This window comes from Bombus pyrosoma, linkage group LG6 (genome assembly GCF_014825855.1).
Source record: "Bombus pyrosoma isolate SC7728 linkage group LG6, ASM1482585v1, whole genome shotgun sequence".
Classification (NCBI taxonomy): domain Eukaryota; kingdom Metazoa; phylum Arthropoda; class Insecta; order Hymenoptera; family Apidae; genus Bombus; species Bombus pyrosoma.
In genome coordinates, this window is record NC_057775.1 from 3,532,691 (window position 1) to 3,551,505 (window position 18,815).

General features: G+C 30.0%; 4 protein-coding genes across 8 annotated transcripts; 3 read left to right on the forward strand and 1 right to left on the reverse strand.

Annotated features, from left to right (window-relative positions):
• The first annotated feature begins 72 nt into the window (after nucleotides 1–72).
• On the forward strand, nucleotides 73–5,088 carry LOC122568393 (cGMP-dependent 3',5'-cyclic phosphodiesterase-like). 2 transcript variants are annotated; one of them, XR_006317082.1, is made up of 12 exons: nucleotides 73–214; nucleotides 489–605; nucleotides 1,322–1,563; nucleotides 1,712–1,821; nucleotides 1,897–2,036; nucleotides 2,109–2,295; nucleotides 2,391–2,572; nucleotides 2,642–2,826; nucleotides 2,924–3,188; nucleotides 3,277–3,564; nucleotides 3,683–3,797; nucleotides 4,078–4,093. XR_006317082.1 is itself a non-coding variant. In XM_043728082.1 (12 exons), the coding sequence occupies exons 1-12, from the start codon at nucleotides 107–109 to the stop codon at nucleotides 4,337–4,339; spliced, it is 2,232 nt and encodes a 743-aa protein (XP_043584017.1). In that variant the 5' UTR covers nucleotides 73–106; the 3' UTR covers nucleotides 4,340–5,088. The 2 variants fall into 2 exon arrangements, 1 of the variants encoding a protein (XP_043584017.1); XM_043728082.1 differs by having other exon boundaries at nucleotides 3,652–3,797; nucleotides 4,078–5,088.
• Nucleotides 5,089–5,231: 143 nt separating this feature from the next.
• Nucleotides 5,232–10,165, forward strand: LOC122568391 (trichohyalin-like). The gene is made up of 9 exons (XM_043728080.1): nucleotides 5,232–6,277; nucleotides 6,783–7,250; nucleotides 7,442–8,581; nucleotides 8,685–8,846; nucleotides 8,919–9,112; nucleotides 9,207–9,390; nucleotides 9,502–9,690; nucleotides 9,763–9,880; nucleotides 9,954–10,165. The coding sequence occupies exons 2-9, from the start codon at nucleotides 6,792–6,794 to the stop codon at nucleotides 10,145–10,147; spliced, it is 2,640 nt and encodes an 879-aa protein (XP_043584015.1). The 5' UTR covers nucleotides 5,232–6,277; nucleotides 6,783–6,791; the 3' UTR covers nucleotides 10,148–10,165.
• A 321-nt stretch (nucleotides 10,166–10,486) lies between these two features.
• On the reverse strand, nucleotides 10,487–16,064 carry LOC122568404 (WD repeat-containing protein on Y chromosome). The gene is made up of 19 exons (XM_043728104.1): nucleotides 15,801–16,064; nucleotides 15,633–15,726; nucleotides 15,324–15,428; nucleotides 15,037–15,228; nucleotides 14,830–14,941; nucleotides 14,625–14,761; nucleotides 14,355–14,549; nucleotides 13,867–14,074; nucleotides 13,574–13,779; nucleotides 13,230–13,430; nucleotides 12,904–13,148; nucleotides 12,517–12,774; nucleotides 12,327–12,413; nucleotides 11,996–12,258; nucleotides 11,579–11,819; nucleotides 11,198–11,372; nucleotides 10,925–11,110; nucleotides 10,734–10,825; nucleotides 10,487–10,641 (listed from the first exon to the last, which is right to left on the reverse strand). The coding sequence occupies exons 1-19, from the start codon at nucleotides 15,827–15,829 to the stop codon at nucleotides 10,617–10,619; spliced, it is 3,051 nt and encodes a 1,016-aa protein (XP_043584039.1). The 5' UTR covers nucleotides 15,830–16,064; the 3' UTR covers nucleotides 10,487–10,616.
• On the forward strand, nucleotides 15,707–18,674 carry LOC122568394 (tetratricopeptide repeat protein 8). Of its 4 annotated transcripts, none has more exons than XM_043728085.1 (9): nucleotides 15,707–15,843; nucleotides 16,064–16,540; nucleotides 16,619–16,811; nucleotides 16,899–17,031; nucleotides 17,108–17,252; nucleotides 17,348–17,772; nucleotides 17,843–18,014; nucleotides 18,137–18,343; nucleotides 18,431–18,674. In XM_043728085.1, the coding sequence occupies exons 2-9, from the start codon at nucleotides 16,442–16,444 to the stop codon at nucleotides 18,545–18,547; spliced, it is 1,491 nt and encodes a 496-aa protein (XP_043584020.1). In that variant the 5' UTR covers nucleotides 15,707–15,843; nucleotides 16,064–16,441; the 3' UTR covers nucleotides 18,548–18,674. The 4 variants fall into 4 exon arrangements, with proteins under 4 accessions (XP_043584020.1, XP_043584019.1, XP_043584021.1 ...); XM_043728084.1 differs by having other exon boundaries at nucleotides 15,770–15,954; XM_043728086.1 differs by having other exon boundaries at nucleotides 15,778–15,843; nucleotides 16,474–16,540.
• The last annotated feature ends 141 nt before the right edge of the window (nucleotides 18,675–18,815 follow it).

The following is an 18,815-nucleotide window of genomic DNA, read 5'->3' on the forward strand; positions in this document are numbered from 1 at the left end:
AAGAAAACACGACTGATACATCGTGATATGATTAAATCATACGATTCGTACTAATTCTGATATTGACAAAAAAAAAAAAAAAAAAAAGCGGTGGAATTAATTAAATATGAGTTCAATCGACTTCAACATGCCAAACACGGAACAAATTCTTTTGCTTCTGGAAGAACTATGTAGTCTTTCTTATCCTCAAGTACAACAAAAGTTAAACAAATACGTGAGTAATACTGTCATCATTTTTATGCGTACAATTTTTCGCGGCACGCATGCTTCTTCTTAAAAGAGTCGGAATTTCATATTAATAATAAATTTTCAAATGATCAAGATATTTTCCTATAAAAATATTTCTAAAGTAAATATAAACGTGAGGTTTATTTCATCTATTACAGTGCATTTTATATAATTTTTTGCTATAATTGAATCATTATAAATTTATTAAAATATTTGCGGTACAAGAAACATTGTTTGAATTATAATTTTCAATATTGTAGATACAAACTGCAACAGACACGAAATTGTCTTTCCTTATACCAATTTTAGTCGAATCAGAGGAGATGGTAATCCATGTAATAGGAGAAAAAATTTTAGATAGAGAATTAAGGTTTCCTGTAAGTAAAATCCTATTTATAGTATAAGTTGTAATAATAAGATTGTTTACATTTTACAGATTCATGTTTATACAATCATAATAAAAAATAAATAATATTTGTAATTTTTGAGATTAATTTTAGGAGCTTTTCTAAACTCTTTTATTTTTTTTAATATTTGATGTTTGAAATAAAATTTATATATTTTGAAAATATCATTGTTTTAAGTTTAATGATTTAATCTTAGTAGTTTCAAGAATTGTCCTATATTGCAAATAGAGAGTGCTTAGCAGTGTCTAATCCTCAAATAGAATTCATAGAAATGTACATAAAAGAAGCCATACAAAACAAATCATTAGTGATAAAACTTCAAATGAACTATGCAAAAGTTCTAATTGAGATTATTATCTACACATTTATAAAGCTCACACACATACACACACACATTTTACCTTTTATTTGGAAATCAAATCACATAAATCTTCTTTTGACAAAATAATGCAATTAATTCATTGTACAGTATGTTAAAGATATATACAAGTGATAGAATCTAAGATACATTCATGTTAATTAATAAAAATTATGATATAATATTGCATATGAAAATTATAATCATTTTTTTACCAGATTGAAAAATTTTAATAATCAAAATACTTGATTATTTATGTCAATAACTAATAGTTGATGAAAATAATTCATATTTTATTATGTATATAATTTTAAATAATCTTTCTTAGGTATCAAATAATGTTCTACGTAAAGCTATACAAAACAGAAAGCCAACTACTACGGATATAACAATGCTTGATGAAGAATTACTACATCATCTTCAACCAATATGTCCAGTATCAAATTCATTTCTAACAATTCCTATACAACATCCTAAGCAGAACCATATAGCGTTGCTAGTTTCTTTGATTGATAATGATACAGAAAATGAAACTACATGTAAATGTGCAATAGTGCAAGAATGTTTTAAGTAATTATCTTCTTTATTATATGAAATACTAATTATCTTAGAAAGCATTATTGTATACATATATTATTGCATTTTTATAAATCATGAAAATTATATTGAATTAAAAATATTTTCTTCAACGTATTTAAATATCTTTTCTTTAATGTAGATTTTGCCTAAGATTTCTTCTAAATTCATTTAAATGTTATGAGGAAACTCGATTGAAACACCAGTGTCAAAAGTTGCTTGCCGTTTCTAGGAAACTTTTCATACATTTAGGTAATATTATCATAGTTAAAATAAGTAACACTTTAAAAACCATGCATTTATTACATCTTACATATTAATAAATAGGAGATTTCTCTGATCTATTGAGAGAAATAATGGCTGAAGCCAGGAACTTGACAAATGCAGAACGCTGTTCATTATTTTTATTAGATCCTGATCAACAGGATCTAGTTGCTAAAGTGTTTGATGGTATTGCTATGAAAGAAGTGAGTTTAAAGTTCAAACTGAAACATTACATCTCATAGGTAAAATTTAAAAATAAACATAATTATTTTTAGTCTGTAAAAGAAATGAGAATACCGATAGGACAAGGCATAGCAGGTCACGTTGCAACTACTGGAAAAGTGCTTAATATTAGAAATGCATATGAACATCCTCTTTTTTATCGTGGTGTGGACGAAGTAACAGGCTTTAGAACTAGAAATATTTTATGTTTTCCAATTAGAGATGAAAGTGGAATTGTAGGTAAATAAAAATTGTATTATAAATTTTATATAATATTACATAGAAATATAAAAATTAAATTTTTCATTACTTAAACTAAAGGATTGTGATTATAGGAGTCGCGCAGCTCTGTAATAAAAAGGATGGATTATACTTTGACGTCTTTGATGAAGAAGTTGCAACAGCATTTAGTATCTATTGCGGTATTTCTATAATGCATAGTATCGTTTATAAAAAGATGCAGGATGCTCAGGCACGAAATAAACTTAGTAACGAAATAATGATGTACCACATGAAGGTAAGACTATGTTAAAATATGCAGAGCTTTTTATCAGCTCTTATTTCCAATAAAACATCACGCATGCAGGTGGAAGAAGACGTTGTTCAAGAGATATTGGGTTGTAAGGATGAACATAATATAAAAGATTTTAATAAATTTGAATTTAGTCCTAGAGGCGTACCCTACAAACATATGCCTTGCTATACAATTAAAATGTTTAACGATTTAGGTCTTATTAATTATTGGAAACTGAAATTATCAACTTTAACGAGGTAATAAAACTATCAAGTTTTATGTTCTCCTATGCACCTTTAAAAACATAAGATTAACATTACAGAAATAGAATATTAATTCATACAAATGTTACAGATTTATATTATATGTAAAGAAAGGATACAGAGATGCACCGTATCATAACTGGATACATGCATTTTCTGTGGCACATTTTGGATACTTATTAATACAAAATTTAAATCTTATTAATGAGAATTATATGACACATTTGGAAGCTTTAGTTTTTCTAGTGTCATGTTTATGTCACGATATAGATCATAGAGGAACGAATAATGCATTTCAAACTAAACGCTCTACGGTTCTAGCTAGTCTTTATAGTTCCGAAGGTTCCGTAATGGAGGTAAATTACCTTTAAGAACAAAACTGTTGTAACAAGAATTGAACATAAATGTGATAACAATATAACTTATCATTCTCTCATTTAACAGAGACATCATTTTGCACAGACCATGTGCATTTTAAATAAAGAAGGGTGCAATATATTTGAGAACGTTAATAGTGAAGAGTATAGTGAGGCATTAGATCTACTGAAAAATAATATACTTGCAACCGACTTAGCATGCCACTTTCGAACGGTAGGAAAACAGGAAGAGATGGTTAGAAGTAAATTTGACCAAAATGACTCTGAACGAAAGAGATTATTTCTTAATATGCTTATGACATGTTGTGATCTTAGTGATCAGACTAAGCAGTGGAAAGTTTCTAAAAAAACTGCAGTAAGTAGAGGTCTAAGTTTAGATAAATTTCGAAGACAATAATATATTTAAGAGCTTATGTGCTTTTTTTCTTTGACTTTGCGTTAGGAACAAATTTATGATGAATTTTTTTCACAAGGAGATTTAGAAAAAAGTATGGGTAGTTCCCCCATAGAAATGATGGATAGAGAACGAGCATCTATACCAGACCTACAAGTTCAATTCATTACAAATATAGTCCTTCCACTTTTTATGTAAGTACATTTTAAAAGAAACTGTCTTTGTAAAATATATGTATATACTTCTATTTTTAATATACAATTCAAAGTCAAAAAATCGGATTTAAGATCTGTTTTTCGTAACGAGCATAATTAAAAGGAAGAATAGTATTTTTGTAAGAGATAAGATTTTCTTAACTGAAAAAGACAGTGACGTTTCGTGAAGACAGTAGAATATAGATTATAGATTATAAACCTTTCTCTTTATTTAGTTAATTTTAGTCTTCCATATGATTTGTTTTATTTTGTCTCTTAGTAATCTTTCTACATTATTTCCAATGGTACAACCACTTGTTGACGTGCTGAAAGAAAATCGAACTTTATGGGAAGTGTCTAAAAGCATATTTCAAAAATATATGAAAGCAGGAACAAAAGGTATTGCTATCCTATTGGATCCTACTTTTGAGGAAGAAGTATTACAACTTTATGCTCAAAGTAATACAGGTTTCTCAAGAAATTCTACTATCAAATTAGAATTAAATGAAACAACAAATAATAGTAGGTATACAATAAAATAAATACACGATATTTTTACCATGAATATAAAAGTTTTTAAAATATATAAATCATAAGATTTTTTAAATTCAAAAGCAATAGAAAAGGCCTATTAATCACTAGATATACAAAAAATTAAAAAAATTTATTTATTACAAGAACGCAGGCGTTCTAAAACTGTTTATTATAAACTTCATGTACACTGAAATGTTATATTTATTATAGAGTATGTATATGTATGTACATAAGTATGTTATAAATTATAAATATTTTATTCTTTAAAATCGTGTTCCTTAAATATGTATTTAGTATTTAATATTTTTTTGTGATATATTACTTATTGTTATTAAATACATGAAAATATGAACATTATATGTAGTTTATAACATGCATTAGTTTGTAAGAAGAATTTGTGCAATTTAAAAGAATCATACTTTATATGACTGTAATATAATAATCTCTTAAAATGTAAATGTTTTTATTAACAATAGTTCATAAACTGAGCTGTACATTTAGTTTACATTTCTCAATTTGTATTTTCCGTTTTACCATCCCCATTTTCTTCAATATTTAAAGTTATACAATGTACAAATTGCACCAATTCTTTTCAACCTGTTAAACTATAAATTGAGGTTCCACGAAGCTTTAGAAACATTAACTTAATAGACTTTTATAGTGGCCTGTAGACTTATATCATAAATAATAATAATAATATAAATTATACAAATATTAATTCATAATAACAATAAAATTTTAAATTTTACATATTAAAGGAATTGCTATCTTTTCCAAAAGTTTACTTTTTAGCTTACCTTTTTTTTATAAGCACAATTAAAAGAAATGTACGCGTTTCTATAAAAATGTTTTAGTGAAGCTTTTATTCATATATGGAAACATTGTTATAATATTTAGATTTACAAAAACACATGCTTTGATGCGATAATGAATAATGAAATCGACAAAATGATCTAGATATGGAATTTAGTCAGCCTTATTAATAATAAATAAAACTTTCTACAAAAAATTCATTAAACGTATTATCATTATACAACTTTATTACCGACTTTAAAACATATTATATAGTTTCTAGTAATCAAATTGTAAATATAGTAAACAAATAATTGTGTTAAGTTATGGTAACCGTTTATTTATACTGGTCGGAGGAGCGTCGGACAGTTCAAATTCGTGTTTGTTCGAAGGTTGCACGTAGCGGCGACATTGTTTCGCCCAGAGTTTATTTATTATTACATTACGTGTATCCTAACGATCTTGGTACTCCAAGAGACAAACCAATAATTTGACTTGAATTGTCCTCTAGCTCGTATGCCGCTACATATACCCTAATACTCCGATATTAATACTCCGAGGCAAAACAACAACATGATTTGAATTGTCCTCTAGCTCGTGTGCCGCTACAAGGTTTTTTTTCCAATAGAATCACACTGTTTTCATAGTTTTCAAACACGTCTCCATCGCGTATAAATAGCGTTTGCTTAGAATAACGTCGTTTCTGTATCTCACAATCCTACTAAGACTGTAAGTTGATTTTGCGAGAAACGTTTTTCTATAGTTAGTACACCATTGTATAAATATCTCGATATCTGATCGTGATTTTCGCGGACGCTAACAGAAGATTATTTTACGTGAAGGAACAATTATAGAAATTGATAATCGTTCGACTAATCAAATTACGTCGGATGAGATTTTAATTCTAGAGAAAAATGGTGCGCCCGGGAGAATAGATGGCGTTAAACGCAATGATTCAAATTAAACTGAAAAGTCGTTATGTACTTTCGTGGGGCAAAACTTCCACAATACCGCTTGTGACAGGAAATGGAGATCATCGTTACCCTTCGTTTAACGCATTTTGTCATTGGAAGACGCTAATTTCTGTGATTTGTTTTATTTCCGTTAAAAAAGTTTATATTTACAATTTTGTAGTTTTCATGCAAACATAAAAGGTATGTAAATATTAATAAATATTATGATAATTGATACTATATAATAATATTAATAAATACTTCGCTATTTACTTATTTTATTTCCGTTAAAGTATATTGCATTTTTCATTACAGTACTTTCATTTTTATTTAGTGTAATAATAAACATGTACGTTAATATTCATTGACATTGGTGTAATTGTAAGCTTTGCTGTAAATTTAATAAAATTGATAAGAACGGAATTGTTAAAAGGGTATATATATATGTAGTTGAACTAGTTTTTATTCTAAACGTTACTTCATTATTTTATTATTGTTTCATATAAATATTCTTTTTTTTTTTTTTTTTTTTTTGAAAAATAACTTACGTATGCTTCTAAGTTAATTGCTTAAGTTAACACAATGTGTTTGTATTAATTGTTATATATGTCATAATTTCAACCATAATATTAAATTATGGTATGTGGTATTAAGAAAAGTATAGTTTAATGTATATATTAAATGCTTATAAGGAATTTATTGGTAGATTTTAGATATGGGTACTAGATCAAAGGATCGGATTAAAGCGATGATTACCAAAGATATATTGAATATACATAATTACTGTTTGGATGTTAAACAATCTATTAACAACAATCTTGAAGATACTTTGGATTATTTACATGGTTTAATTGCTCAAATACCACAATCAGCCTCTGGTCCTTTAATTACAAAGACGCCGAAAGTTTTGAAGAAAAAAGGTGTTCAACGTATAGAGACTATCCCAGAAAATGATATTATCAATATTGATAATACAATAGCGGATTCTATTGCAATACATGATAAAACGGAAAATAAAGATGTAAAAACTGAGGATGTGGTAGAGACAACAATTGGCAGAGCAAAAAGAGAGGCTTCAAGGAAGGCTGCGACTAATATTAAAAAGCAGCAGTCAATGTCACTCGCTGCAAAATTACGAAGGCCGTTAACTATTAACGATGACAGCAATATAAATGTTCGTATTATATTATGATGAAATTTAATACTTTTAATCTTACCCCAAATCTTATGTTACTAATCAATACTAACCTTTATATATAGTACCTAATAATGCTTGATATCGGTTAATTAATATGTTGCTTAATGTATGTACATTGTGTATATAAATTCTGTTATAATATTGTTAAATGTATTCTAAATTTTTAGAGAAAACGTGAAAGCCGATCTAAAAGAAAGAAAAGTGCTAGAAGTAGCTCAGATGAAGAAACTACGCAAGGCCCAACAAAATATAGTAAAACAGAACAGAGTGTTTTAAGCGAAACAACTTCACAGAAGATTACAGGTACTTCACAGGATCATCTGTCCCTAAGAGAAGATGCATTGCAGGCGGAAAAGATTGAACCATTAAAGTCTTCAATGACAACAAGAAGTAGTAATAGAAAGAGAACTTTTTCACAGAGTGAAAACACAAAGGGTAAAAATTCTAATATTATTGATGATACAGTAATTGCACCAGCAGGAAATGATATTGAAGAACCTTCAATGTACGAGGATGCACTTGAGAAACCTACTCCTATTATGAATTCGACGATGAACGTCAATTCTACTTATACGCAGAAGATGATGAACGCTACCGTAATTTTAGAACCTTTATCAGCAATAAAATTAAACGAAACTGTAGTAATTAATAAAAACTTGGCTAGTAGTATAGGAAAAAATAATGAACAGAAAACAGTTGAGCCAAAGGCTGAATTTATGTCTCCCAAATTACCTAAATTTACGTCACGGTCGTCAATAGCTTTGGAGGAGAAGATGCACCTGCTAAAAGAGGCGATGACAAACAAAGAGTTCGATGAATTACTCACAGAAGACGAGTCATCCCCTGAAGCGAAAAAGTCTAAAGGAAATGTTAAGAAACAAGAAATTAAAAAACGGCAAAAGCGACAGAACAGATCTATGACATCGAGCGAAGATGAAATACTTAATACTCCAACAAAACCATCCTCGAAGGAAAAGGGCACAATTACGGGATTAAAGGAAATAAGAAACACATATAAATCGAATGCTCTGTTCAGTCCATATGCCAAGGAATCCGTGAAAAAAAGAGTCGAGGCATTCGAACAGGCAGGCATGAACACTCCAAAGCTTGCTGTTCATATCGATGCACCAACTAGAGTAACCAGAACAAAAACACGTGCTAATAGAGCTGCTGCGCAAACAGAAGCTTCAGAAAATGCAAATATTACAGAGAAAGCGGTTGTTCAAAAATTAGCGCGAAAGTCGCTTGCAAAAGCCAAGAAAATTTCATTAGCAAAACAGAATAAGGATGCCGATGAATATAAAGAGGTATTTAGAATTAGAATTATTATAAGGAAAATTTGTTAACAAGATATTTGTCAATTTTGTTTATCGATTGTAAATTTAATTATGCTTTCGATCTTATTTTTAGAACAAATTACAATTAGAACAAAAGGTTAATAAACTAGTTTCTATTGAGAAAATGAACTACAAACAGCAACAGAAGACAACCCCATTAGGCAAAATAAGAACTCAGTTGCCGATGTCTGTTAATCGTATTCCCCATACTCCAGCGAATCAAGCTAATATGAATGTAAAATTCATTTCTTCCTATTTGTAGTGTCTAATATTATAAGATTTTTAAACGGTAGTATTTTAATTTTAGCACAATAGGGCTTTAAGTGCAACGCGTACAAATATTATTACATCGATGGAATCTTTAATCCAAGCTCCAAAGTCAGTCAGTAAACGTAATTCACTGGATAAAGCAGTAGAGGAAAAGAAAAGAAAATTGAATGACGAGGATGCGAAGAGAAAACGTGAAGAGGCGCTAAGACTTCAAACGGAGGAGAGAAAAAGGTAAAATAGAATTAATCAATATAATTTATCTAATTTTAAATCAGTAGACACATGACTGAGCAATGAATATATGAAAAATATATTTTACATAAAGGAAAAGACAAGAAAAAGAATTAAAAAATAAGTTAGCCAGAGAGGCAAAAGAAAAGCAGGATATGGAGAAACGTCAAAAAGCTGAGAAAGAAAGAGAGGAAAAAGCACGTTTGGCACAACAAATGCAAGAAAGACAACGCGAAGAAATAGAGAAGAAACGTTTGGCTCAGTTACAACGTGCTCAGGTATAACATTGATAATTTAAAAGATAAATGCGTACAGAAATAAGGATACCGAAAAAGATATTGATTTTTATATAGTATAGAAAATTAAGCTACAGTCGGATTAATTCGCAGGAAAAGGAAGAAAGAAGAAAGCAAGAAGAGCAACAGCGCCTACAACGTTTACAAGAACAAGAAGAAGCGGAGCGGTTATTAGCTGAACAAAGACGTCGGGAGCAGGAAGCTGAAAGGCGAAAAGAAGCCGAATTAAGAGCTCAACAACAAGCCGCAGCTGAAGCAATGAAAACTAAGCATCAGATGCTTGTAACATTACAAACAATATCAATGCATTCTTCTGTTATAAAAGCACAAGCTATTATTCATTCAATATTTTAGATAAAATATGGCTCCAAACAGTGCGGTCCAACCACTTACGTTTTGGACAGTGAACCTGACGACGACGAATCAGACGATGAATCCAGACCGAAGCACACAATTCCACATTGGGCACAATGTAAGTATTGTTTTACTTAACGAGTTGATAAACATTAGAATGCATAGAGTACTCGTGTTTTTATCAATTTTAGCGTACATACGTAAAAATCAACTAGCCATGCAACGATACATTCCGGAAAGAGCAGTCTATAAATTCTTTGGTAGCAGAAAGTGCACGCCGGATCTAACTCAAATGTTTCAAAATATAGATAGGAGTAGATTACAACGAACGTCCAGTGCAATATGGAAGACACCACCACGTTATTCCATGATGGAAAACGAATAAAAGGCATAATTTATTAAACCGAATGTTGTTGATTTTTTATTGTGACTTAGAGCAAGGATAGCTGCCATACCTTGCATGTAATATAGAAATGACGTTACATTGTAATTATCATTAAAATATGTATGTGTTCTTGACATATCAATGAACGCAATTATTATTTCACTTTTTATATTTTAGAACGATCATAGACATATATTATTTTTATTGTACTAATCAAATTTTACCATTTTTTCTTATTTATATGTATCTTCTTAATTTTACTAAGTACGACTTTTTAATGAGAAATAAATTTTATTAAATTTGACTTATTATCACTATTGTGTACAACGATATTGGTCCCTTTCTTTCTTTCTCTTTTCAAGAAAAATTTATTACAATGCGATATTAACGAGATATTACCTTTCATTTTGGTGAAATATTTCGAAATATATATAGTTTGCTCCTACATTCTTTTGCGGATGCAGTGATTTTATAATTGCGAATGCGTTCTTTTACTAAAAGATTATAACGAGTAATGTTAGTAATATATATTTAATTTTATATAGATTATTATCAATAGTGAATAATGATAATTAATCCAAATTACGTTAATTCTTTTTGTTCATGTAGAAGTGCTGGTAATTTTGGTGTCTGTATGATTTCCAAAGGTCTTAATTTCAAATGCGTGTATATAGGTATCTGTAACGTTATTCTCATTGAGTTATGCGTACTGCTTAACATATTTTGACGAATTGCTGTTGTGATAAACAAAATGGCATTAAATGCAAAAATATTTACATATGGCAAAGAGGTGTCTAAAATTGGGTAATCCGCAAAGATCATTAAGACTGATTTATCCATCACAGTGATAGTAAGTCTTCTTCCATCGATCATAGTGTGTTCAGGTCTCGAAATTTCTTTTAAAGCTTTTAATTCGTCACTTTTAAGATCTGATTCTACTTGTCTCGCACCTCCTTCAAGAATCTTTCCATGTTTACATAACAGTGCAACTTAATAATCAAACTTTCTTTCCAATCTGATAAACAATTTGTTATATGAGAAATTAATTACTTTTAGTGTAGTAGAACTAGCGACTCTTTTAATGTCTGCCGGATGTTTGTAATCTCTGAAATATTGGTATGTTGGGATCGTTGGCAAAATTGGCAACCAAGGCTTGAAAGTTCCAAAGGTTGAAATATAACGGCCACCAAGTGTCCATAAGCGTACAGAATGGTCTGTACTACCACTTAACATCAACAGAAAGAATAGCATAGATTGTATGAAATGTATTAGGAAAATAATTGTTTCAGAGAAAATGATTAAAAAGGGAATATGTAAATTCAAAAGTAATTAATAGCAAATAGGTAATTAATAGTCATTACGTTACATATATAGATATAAAATTAAGTTAAAAGTTCATGAAATAATAAGCACTAGATTAACATTCATTACCTAATGACAATACGTGCATCTGGGATTATCTGGATGGACGTAATAGATTTTAAATGTCCACGCACAGATGAAAGTAGAAGTGGTAAAGGTTGATCCTTTACAGCTCTCTCTGCCCTACCGATAACTTTCTTTTTCCATAGAAATGGAAATTCCAACCGTAAAACGGGCATAGATATCTTAGGAGGATTTGGCAACGAATAATTCACGAGATACCAAACTTTAATGTATCCAGCATTGTGTCCTAAATTTTTTTAAATGGACTTACTCTCCAATCATATTTTCTGGCTTTAGCTTTCCTTTCGTATTAAATATTTCGTCGCAATGAAGTATCACGTTACATACAAAAAGTAATCTTATAATATATAAATAATGTTGTAGAAATTAAATGCATTCCTTTTTTTTTTTTTTTTTTTTTACCTGTTACAAGAAAATGATTTTTAGGATCAGTTGTTAATGCTAATGCACAATCACGTATAGAATGAATAACTGAGAAAGCTTGTAAAAATCCACCAGCAGGGTGATGAGTCCACACTTGTACATATCCTGAATCAAGAGAAACTAACAATGTTCCAACATCAGGCCTAACCGGCCGGGCATTTAAAAATATCATAGCTCGAACAGCAACAATTCGTGTAATATTCAATGCGGATTCTTGATGTTCAGAAGCCGTAGGACATTGACTATAAACATTTATCATTATGATTCAGATATGTTTTAGATAAAGTACAATTTCAATACCACGGAATACCTCTGTTTCGAAACGAATTCTTTCGTAACTTGTTCAGGCTTTTTTATTTTGTACGTTATTTCATCCTTGTGGTATCTTATCCTAAATCTATATAACACTGATTAGCTAACATCATTTATTACAGCACGTTATTTCTAGAAGTGTGATTTTTATATCATTTTAACATTTCTCATATTATTCTAGATCTTACCTTGACATTGGTTCGTTAACTTTATATTTTCGATACGGTTGACCCGTTTCTAATCTCCAAAGTATTATTTCTCCATTAAAAGTTGCCGTGGCCAATACCTGAGGATACCACATGGCTGAACAAAGAATATCATCGGTGTGTATTGTTCCCCAATTCTTTTTATATACATACGCGTCAGAAGTTGCAAATTCTACGACTTGACGATTCCAACTACTACATAAGATTCGATTTTCCAGCCAAACTAAACTGGTTATTTCACTGTACATAATCAAACGGATTTATAGGAAATATATTTGCGAATATTGTCAATAGAATTTGACGATTATTAAAAATGTTGTTTTTAATCTTGATATGTAATAGAAGATAACAAAATAGGTAAGTACGTACCATTGAGTTTCAAGAGCCATGTTCCGCAAACAAGTGCCAGTATTAAAATTCCAAACTTTCAATGTGCCATCACGAGCGCCTGTTACTAGTAATTGTTCAGATTCATCGAAACAAGCAGCAGTAATCTCAATATCATGAAACTGACCATATAGGAATCTACTGTGTGCATGCGTTACTAAGAATAAACGATTTCCAAGCCATGGATCCCAAATTATTATACAAGAATCTAAGCCAGTCGTAACTACCTAAGTTTTTAAATGATTTCGTAAAATATTTTAATTTCTGTAGATATAGAGAATGAAAATTATACAAAGCGTATAAATTACCACTTTGTAGAGATGGTTATATAAAACGCTGCTGATAGATTTTGTATGTGTAAAACCATCGGATATTTCTTTGTTGACCTCAGGATCGCAAAGAATCACTGCGATCATTGAACTAGCAATGATCATTTTACGATTCAATGTATTATACACCACAGTCATTGATGTATGTTCGCCCAATTCGCTGGGAAGACCATTGTATGTCTGTATAAAATTACAATTATACATAAAATTATACTAATTATACATAGATTTTATATTGTTATTTAATTAATGCTTTTTTATTTCCTTAGGCGAAATATTAATTGAGAGAAGTGTCTTTTGATGAAATATCGTATTATTAAAACCTGAATGCAAGATTGAGTTAATACATCCCACACTTTGATACATCTATCTTTCGAAAGAGAGTACACGCGTTTACCAGCATCTTGTACAACTAAGGCGCAAATAGGTGCACGATGACCTTGGAAAGTACTATTTGCTCTTCTAGTCACGAAAGGATTCCAAACCCGAACTATGCAATCCGGTCCACCGGTTATTAATAACTGACCCTCTAAGTAGATATATTTTTAAAAAGTACGATGTACTTACAGCATACATATATATGTCAATAAGCGAGGGAAAGTTTATGATAAAATACCTTCGCAAAAGGTGAAGCAAGATATTCCCATGTTAACTTTGAATTTGTATTGAATCCTTGCTCCTGTAAGATCACTAAATAATAAAGAACAATTACAACATCTACTGCTGGACATGAAAGCTCTTAAACTTCCATAATAGGCCACTTGTTTCACCCAATCTGTATGTACATTCTTAAATTCTACGATTTTCAATCCTTTCAGTTCACCCTATAATGTATGTTGCAACGTATTAAAACATGTTTATGTAGGAAACACAAGTTTATATAGGATATTGCAGAACCAGTGATACATCTGTCTGTCCTAGGACATCGTTTACATGTGTATCACGTATGAGAACTCGAAGACGTTTGACCGAGAATTTCTTTCGAAATCCCAAAAATATTTGACGATATCGATTATCGAGCAGACTGTGATTTTTTGTGAGTTTTGGTTCTTGCGCATACTTAACATACGCAATGACATAAGTTTCTGAAGATAAATTATTTACCTTGAGAACAGATTCATAGCGAATAAATAAACTATCACGTTGAGGTTCTTGTTTAAATGGTCCTCTCTCTATTGGACTAAATGACATGACTTTGACAGATCCACTCATATCTCCAAGTACAATATACGAGTCCTCTTTGATATTTTTACTGAAATAATAATCCATACAAATGACAGCATACTCCAAGCCTGATATCTAATCGGACAAGGTTTTAATATCGAAGAGTTCATTTAAAGAAAAACTACTGTTTATTTGGAAAATATAACTAACCATTATTCGAAGATCAAACTTCTTTGCTGCTGTATCATAAAATCTTAAATCGCACTCCGTAGAACTTGTGCATACTACTTGTATATCGGGCATTACTATCATATCAGTTATTAAAGTGTGTTGAACTTTTAAACACGCTGCAAAGATGGAAATTTCGGAAACAAATGCATATACATAAAAGAATGTAGGATATAACATTACTAACGATTTACAGATTGCGCGCTTCGTTCGTATTCTAAATCTAAAGACCAGTAATTTATGATTCCCTCTTTAGTCACAGTTAAATAAAACCCTCTATGAAAGCTTGTAGTTCTATCCTATGGATATATACACATAAAAATTACAGGTAATAATATGTATATCATCGTCAGATAAATATATTTATTAAAAAAATGTATGATGTATCACGTACAGGCAAGACTTCAGGATAAAACATGATTTTGTGTATAGCTGTACGGTGATGCGATTTCAAAAGTTGAGGGATATCGGTTATTGGAAGTCTCAATATTTGCCATTGTAATGTGGTATCTTTCCTCTGAAATTCTACTAATAAATACGAGATAAATTCATTCCAAGTAATATTTCCATCTCTCTTTAAGTTCATCTAAAATTAATAAATGAAAACATAGAAATTATACGTATAGAATTGAAGGATACGTAATAATTAATTGAAGTTAGTTAGTAAATCTACGCTGTTACCTTTTTAAACAGAATTTTGAATTCATTATGTGGCATTTGAATGTGCAATATATTTTCAAACGCATCATACAACTGGGTTATATCCATTTCTTCATTTGGCGAAGCCTACACGTTATATAACTGTTAATTTTTTAATTATATTCTGTTAATAACAGAAAATAAGAATGATTATACTAATTATTCAACTACATGTTAGAGATAACAAATTTGGAAATATTATTCATATTATACTAGTTGCATCTTAAACATTAATTTGTTTTGCAATTTTTTAGACAATAAGCTTTAAGCTTTTTCTTAATTCGAAAATACCAAAAATACTTCATGCAGTTGCATCAAGGATTCTTCCGTGCATTGTTCTTCTACACTTTTTGTTCTAAAGAACTCGTCGAAAGCTTCTTGAATGCTAAAATAAGAGAGGGGAACACGTATGATACAACAAGAAATTAATTTTACAATGTATTTCCGACGCACACTAACCTCGTGTCATTGTTATCAAAGTATTCCATTTTTATAATTATAGGTATAATTTATAATATTAATTATAATATCAATCACAAGTTACACATAATATGAATAAAAATGATATGAAAAAGCAAGTAAATACGTTGTTTCCTTTGTCAAATTTTGACATGTACGAAACAAGCTAAATATATAAGATACTATTTTGTTATTCTTTGTATATAGTAAAACATTTTTGCATATAAAAGATATTTTTTGTATAATATTCTTTTTATTTCCAGAAGTAACCCTATTGTTAGTATGATTGAATAGAGTAAATGATATTATCTAAGCGTATAAGGATTGTTATTGCAAACGTACTTTATGACAATATGAAGTCAATCAACTAAATTGCTTTTTATGACATTTATCATCGATTCTACGCATTTTTACACAAAGTATAGAAGAAGTATATGCTGCTTTATTCCTTCATCCATACGCGAGGTTATAAGCAGCATAATCAATATCTTCGTACATGTAAAATTCGTTCATTTCTATCGCATAACCAGATATTTATAGATTAAATACCGTAGTACGGTTTGCTAAAATATATTACTCCTTTCTCTTAAACTTTAATACAAAATATTAAAAGCGTTTTCTATTAAGCTATTCATTGAATCATGGACTTATTTAAAGCTTTAAATTTATTCAGTCAAGGAAAATATGAAGATTGCGCAACAATATGTACAAATTTATTACAAAAGAATCCTCTTGATCAGGTATAAGTATGTTTAACATACCTATATGGGAAACAACAATTTACACCTCTATAGAAACGTATGTATTTTTCATTATAGACTATATGGGTCTTAAAAATGCGTGCCTTAACATTACAAGTATACGTAGATGATATAGAAGGTGAAGAGGAAGGAATTGCTGAAAGTCTATTAGATAATTATACAATATCTTCTATGCCTAGACCAGGTACATCTTTAAAAGCTCCTGGTACTTCTTCTGTGGGACAATGTCTTCGGCCCAAAACTCAATCAGGTTTGTCCCTGAGAGCCAAAAATAATTTTAAGTAATAAAATAGAGATAAGTTGTAATTGTGACATAAAAGTATGATATGTTTTGTAGGTAGGCCACTTACTGGTGTTGTGCGACCAGCTACTCAGTCTGCTATGTCTCAGTCGATTGAGCAAACTTTAAGAACACCCAGAACAGCTATGACAGCCAGACCAATTACTGCAATTTCTAGTCGTAGCGTTAGGTACAATTGTCACTTACGTTGTAATTAAAATTTTCGCTTCTAATACATTCAAAATTAAAATAGATATATTATATAGATTAGGCACAGCATCCATGTTAACAGAGCCGGGAGGACCTTTTATACAATTATCACGATTAAATATTTCTAAATATGCTAGTCAACCAAGTATTGCTAAACCATTATTTGAGTACATATATTATCACGAACATGATGTTAGATATGTGAGTAAACATACGTGTATCAATCAATATTTATTATTAGTAAGAATGATTAATGTTCACTATAATTCTATTAACTGCTACAATGCTACATGTAGGCACTAGATTTAGCAGTGCAAGCAACTCAAATTTGTCATTATAAAGATTGGTGGTGGAAAGTACAACTTGGAAAATGTTATTATAGTCTAGGATTAATCAGAGACGCTGAACAACAATTTAAATCAGCATTAAAAGATTCTAAAACTATTGAGGTAATCTTGAGACTAATCAGAGTTTATGTTAGACTTGATCAACCATTAACAGCTTTAGATACATGTAAAAAAGGCCTTGAGTATTTTCCTAACGATGTCAATATTCTTACTGAAATGGGACGTATATTCGACGGTCTGAATAATATGAGTATGTCGTTAAAATACTATAAATTAATTGCTCAGGAAGATGCTTCTCATACAGAAGCAATAGCAAGTATCGGAATACATCATTTTTACAATGATCAGCCGGAATTAGCTTTACGATATTATAGGTAAATGCAGTTGTAGATGTAATAAATAGAAATAATTAAAAATATAATTGCGACGTTGTTTTCCGTGTAGACGATTGTTACAAATGGGAGTATATAATGCTGAATTATTTAATAATCTTGGATTATGTTGTTTTTATGCTCAGCAATATGATCATGTTATATCTTGTTTTGAAAGAGCAATTAGTCTTTCTACTGATGAAAATATGGCAGACATATGGTATAACATTTCACACATTGCTCTTGTACGTATATAATTTCTTATAACGTGTAATTTTTTGGACAACAGTTGAAATTATCTCCTTGATAAATGTTTGATTTTATATATAGGGTTTAGTACTAACTCTACCAATTATTTCAATTTTAGACTGTAGGTGACATAACAATGGCGGAAGAATGTTTAAAATTAGCTATTGTTAGCGACAATAGACACGCTTTAGCATACAATAATTTTGGAGTCATACAAATACGAAATGGAAACATTACAGCGGCGAGAACATATTTTCATGCTGCTGCCAACATTGCTAATTTTATTTACGAGCCTCATTTTAATAGTGCTTATTTAGCTTACAAGGTACTATCTACCATTGTATATTATATTATATCAAGTTTCTATATATATATAGAGGGTAATGCCACTATTATTTTAAACATTTCCTAGGTTGGAGATCTTCAAACAAGTTACATTGCTATACAAAAGTCGTTAAGCGTATATCCTAATCATTCTGATAGCAGAACTCTTTTAAACAAATTAGAGAGGTATTTCTCGCACGTGTGAATAGAAAAATATACAGTTTATTTATATCACGTAAAATGTATTATTTTATTAATGTTTGATTCTAGTCTTACAACTAATATTACCTATCTAATATGTATATGTAAAAAATACAAATCATATAATATGATACTGTGTCTCATTTTCATGATACTTTGAAATAACTAAAAACTAAATAGACATTTTAATGGGAATGTTCGTTTGTGATAAAAGCAGTTGACAATGATTATATTTTTTCAAGCTGTACATTATAGACACTGAACGATAATCT

Excerpts from the sequence above, each read along its gene's own strand:
- LOC122568393 (XM_043728082.1), top strand. The coding sequence starts at position 107 with ATGAGTTCAATCGACTTCAACATGCCAAACACGGAACAAATTCTTTTG. Across the intron at positions 215-488 it reads AACAAAAGTTAAACAAATAC|ATACAAACTGCAACAGACAC; the intron begins GTGAGTAATACT and ends TCAATATTGTAG. Across the intron at positions 3,798-4,077 it reads ATAGTCCTTCCACTTTTTAT|TAATCTTTCTACATTATTTC; the intron begins GTAAGTACATTT and ends TTTGTCTCTTAG.
- LOC122568391 (XM_043728080.1), top strand. The coding sequence starts at position 6,792 with ATGGGTACTAGATCAAAGGATCGGATTAAAGCGATGATTACCAAAGAT. Across the intron at positions 7,251-7,441 it reads ACGATGACAGCAATATAAAT|AGAAAACGTGAAAGCCGATC; the intron begins GTTCGTATTATA and ends CTAAATTTTTAG. Across the intron at positions 9,391-9,501 it reads CTCAGTTACAACGTGCTCAG|GAAAAGGAAGAAAGAAGAAA; the intron begins GTATAACATTGA and ends ATTAATTCGCAG.
- LOC122568404 (XM_043728104.1), bottom strand. The coding sequence starts at position 15,829 with ATGGAATACTTTGATAACAATGACACGAG. Across the intron at positions 15,429-15,632 it reads AACTGCATGAAGTATTTTTG|GCTTCGCCAAATGAAGAAAT; the intron begins GTATTTTCGAAT and ends TATAACGTGTAG. Across the intron at positions 13,780-13,866 it reads TTGCTTCACCTTTTGCGAAG|AGGGTCAGTTATTAATAACC; the intron begins GTATTTTATCAT and ends ATATCTACTTAG.
- LOC122568394 (XM_043728085.1), top strand. The coding sequence starts at position 16,442 with ATGGACTTATTTAAAGCTTTAAATTTATTCAGTCAAGGAAAATATGAA. Across the intron at positions 18,015-18,136 it reads ACATTTCACACATTGCTCTT|ACTGTAGGTGACATAACAAT; the intron begins GTACGTATATAA and ends TTTCAATTTTAG. Across the intron at positions 18,344-18,430 it reads GTGCTTATTTAGCTTACAAG|GTTGGAGATCTTCAAACAAG; the intron begins GTACTATCTACC and ends AACATTTCCTAG.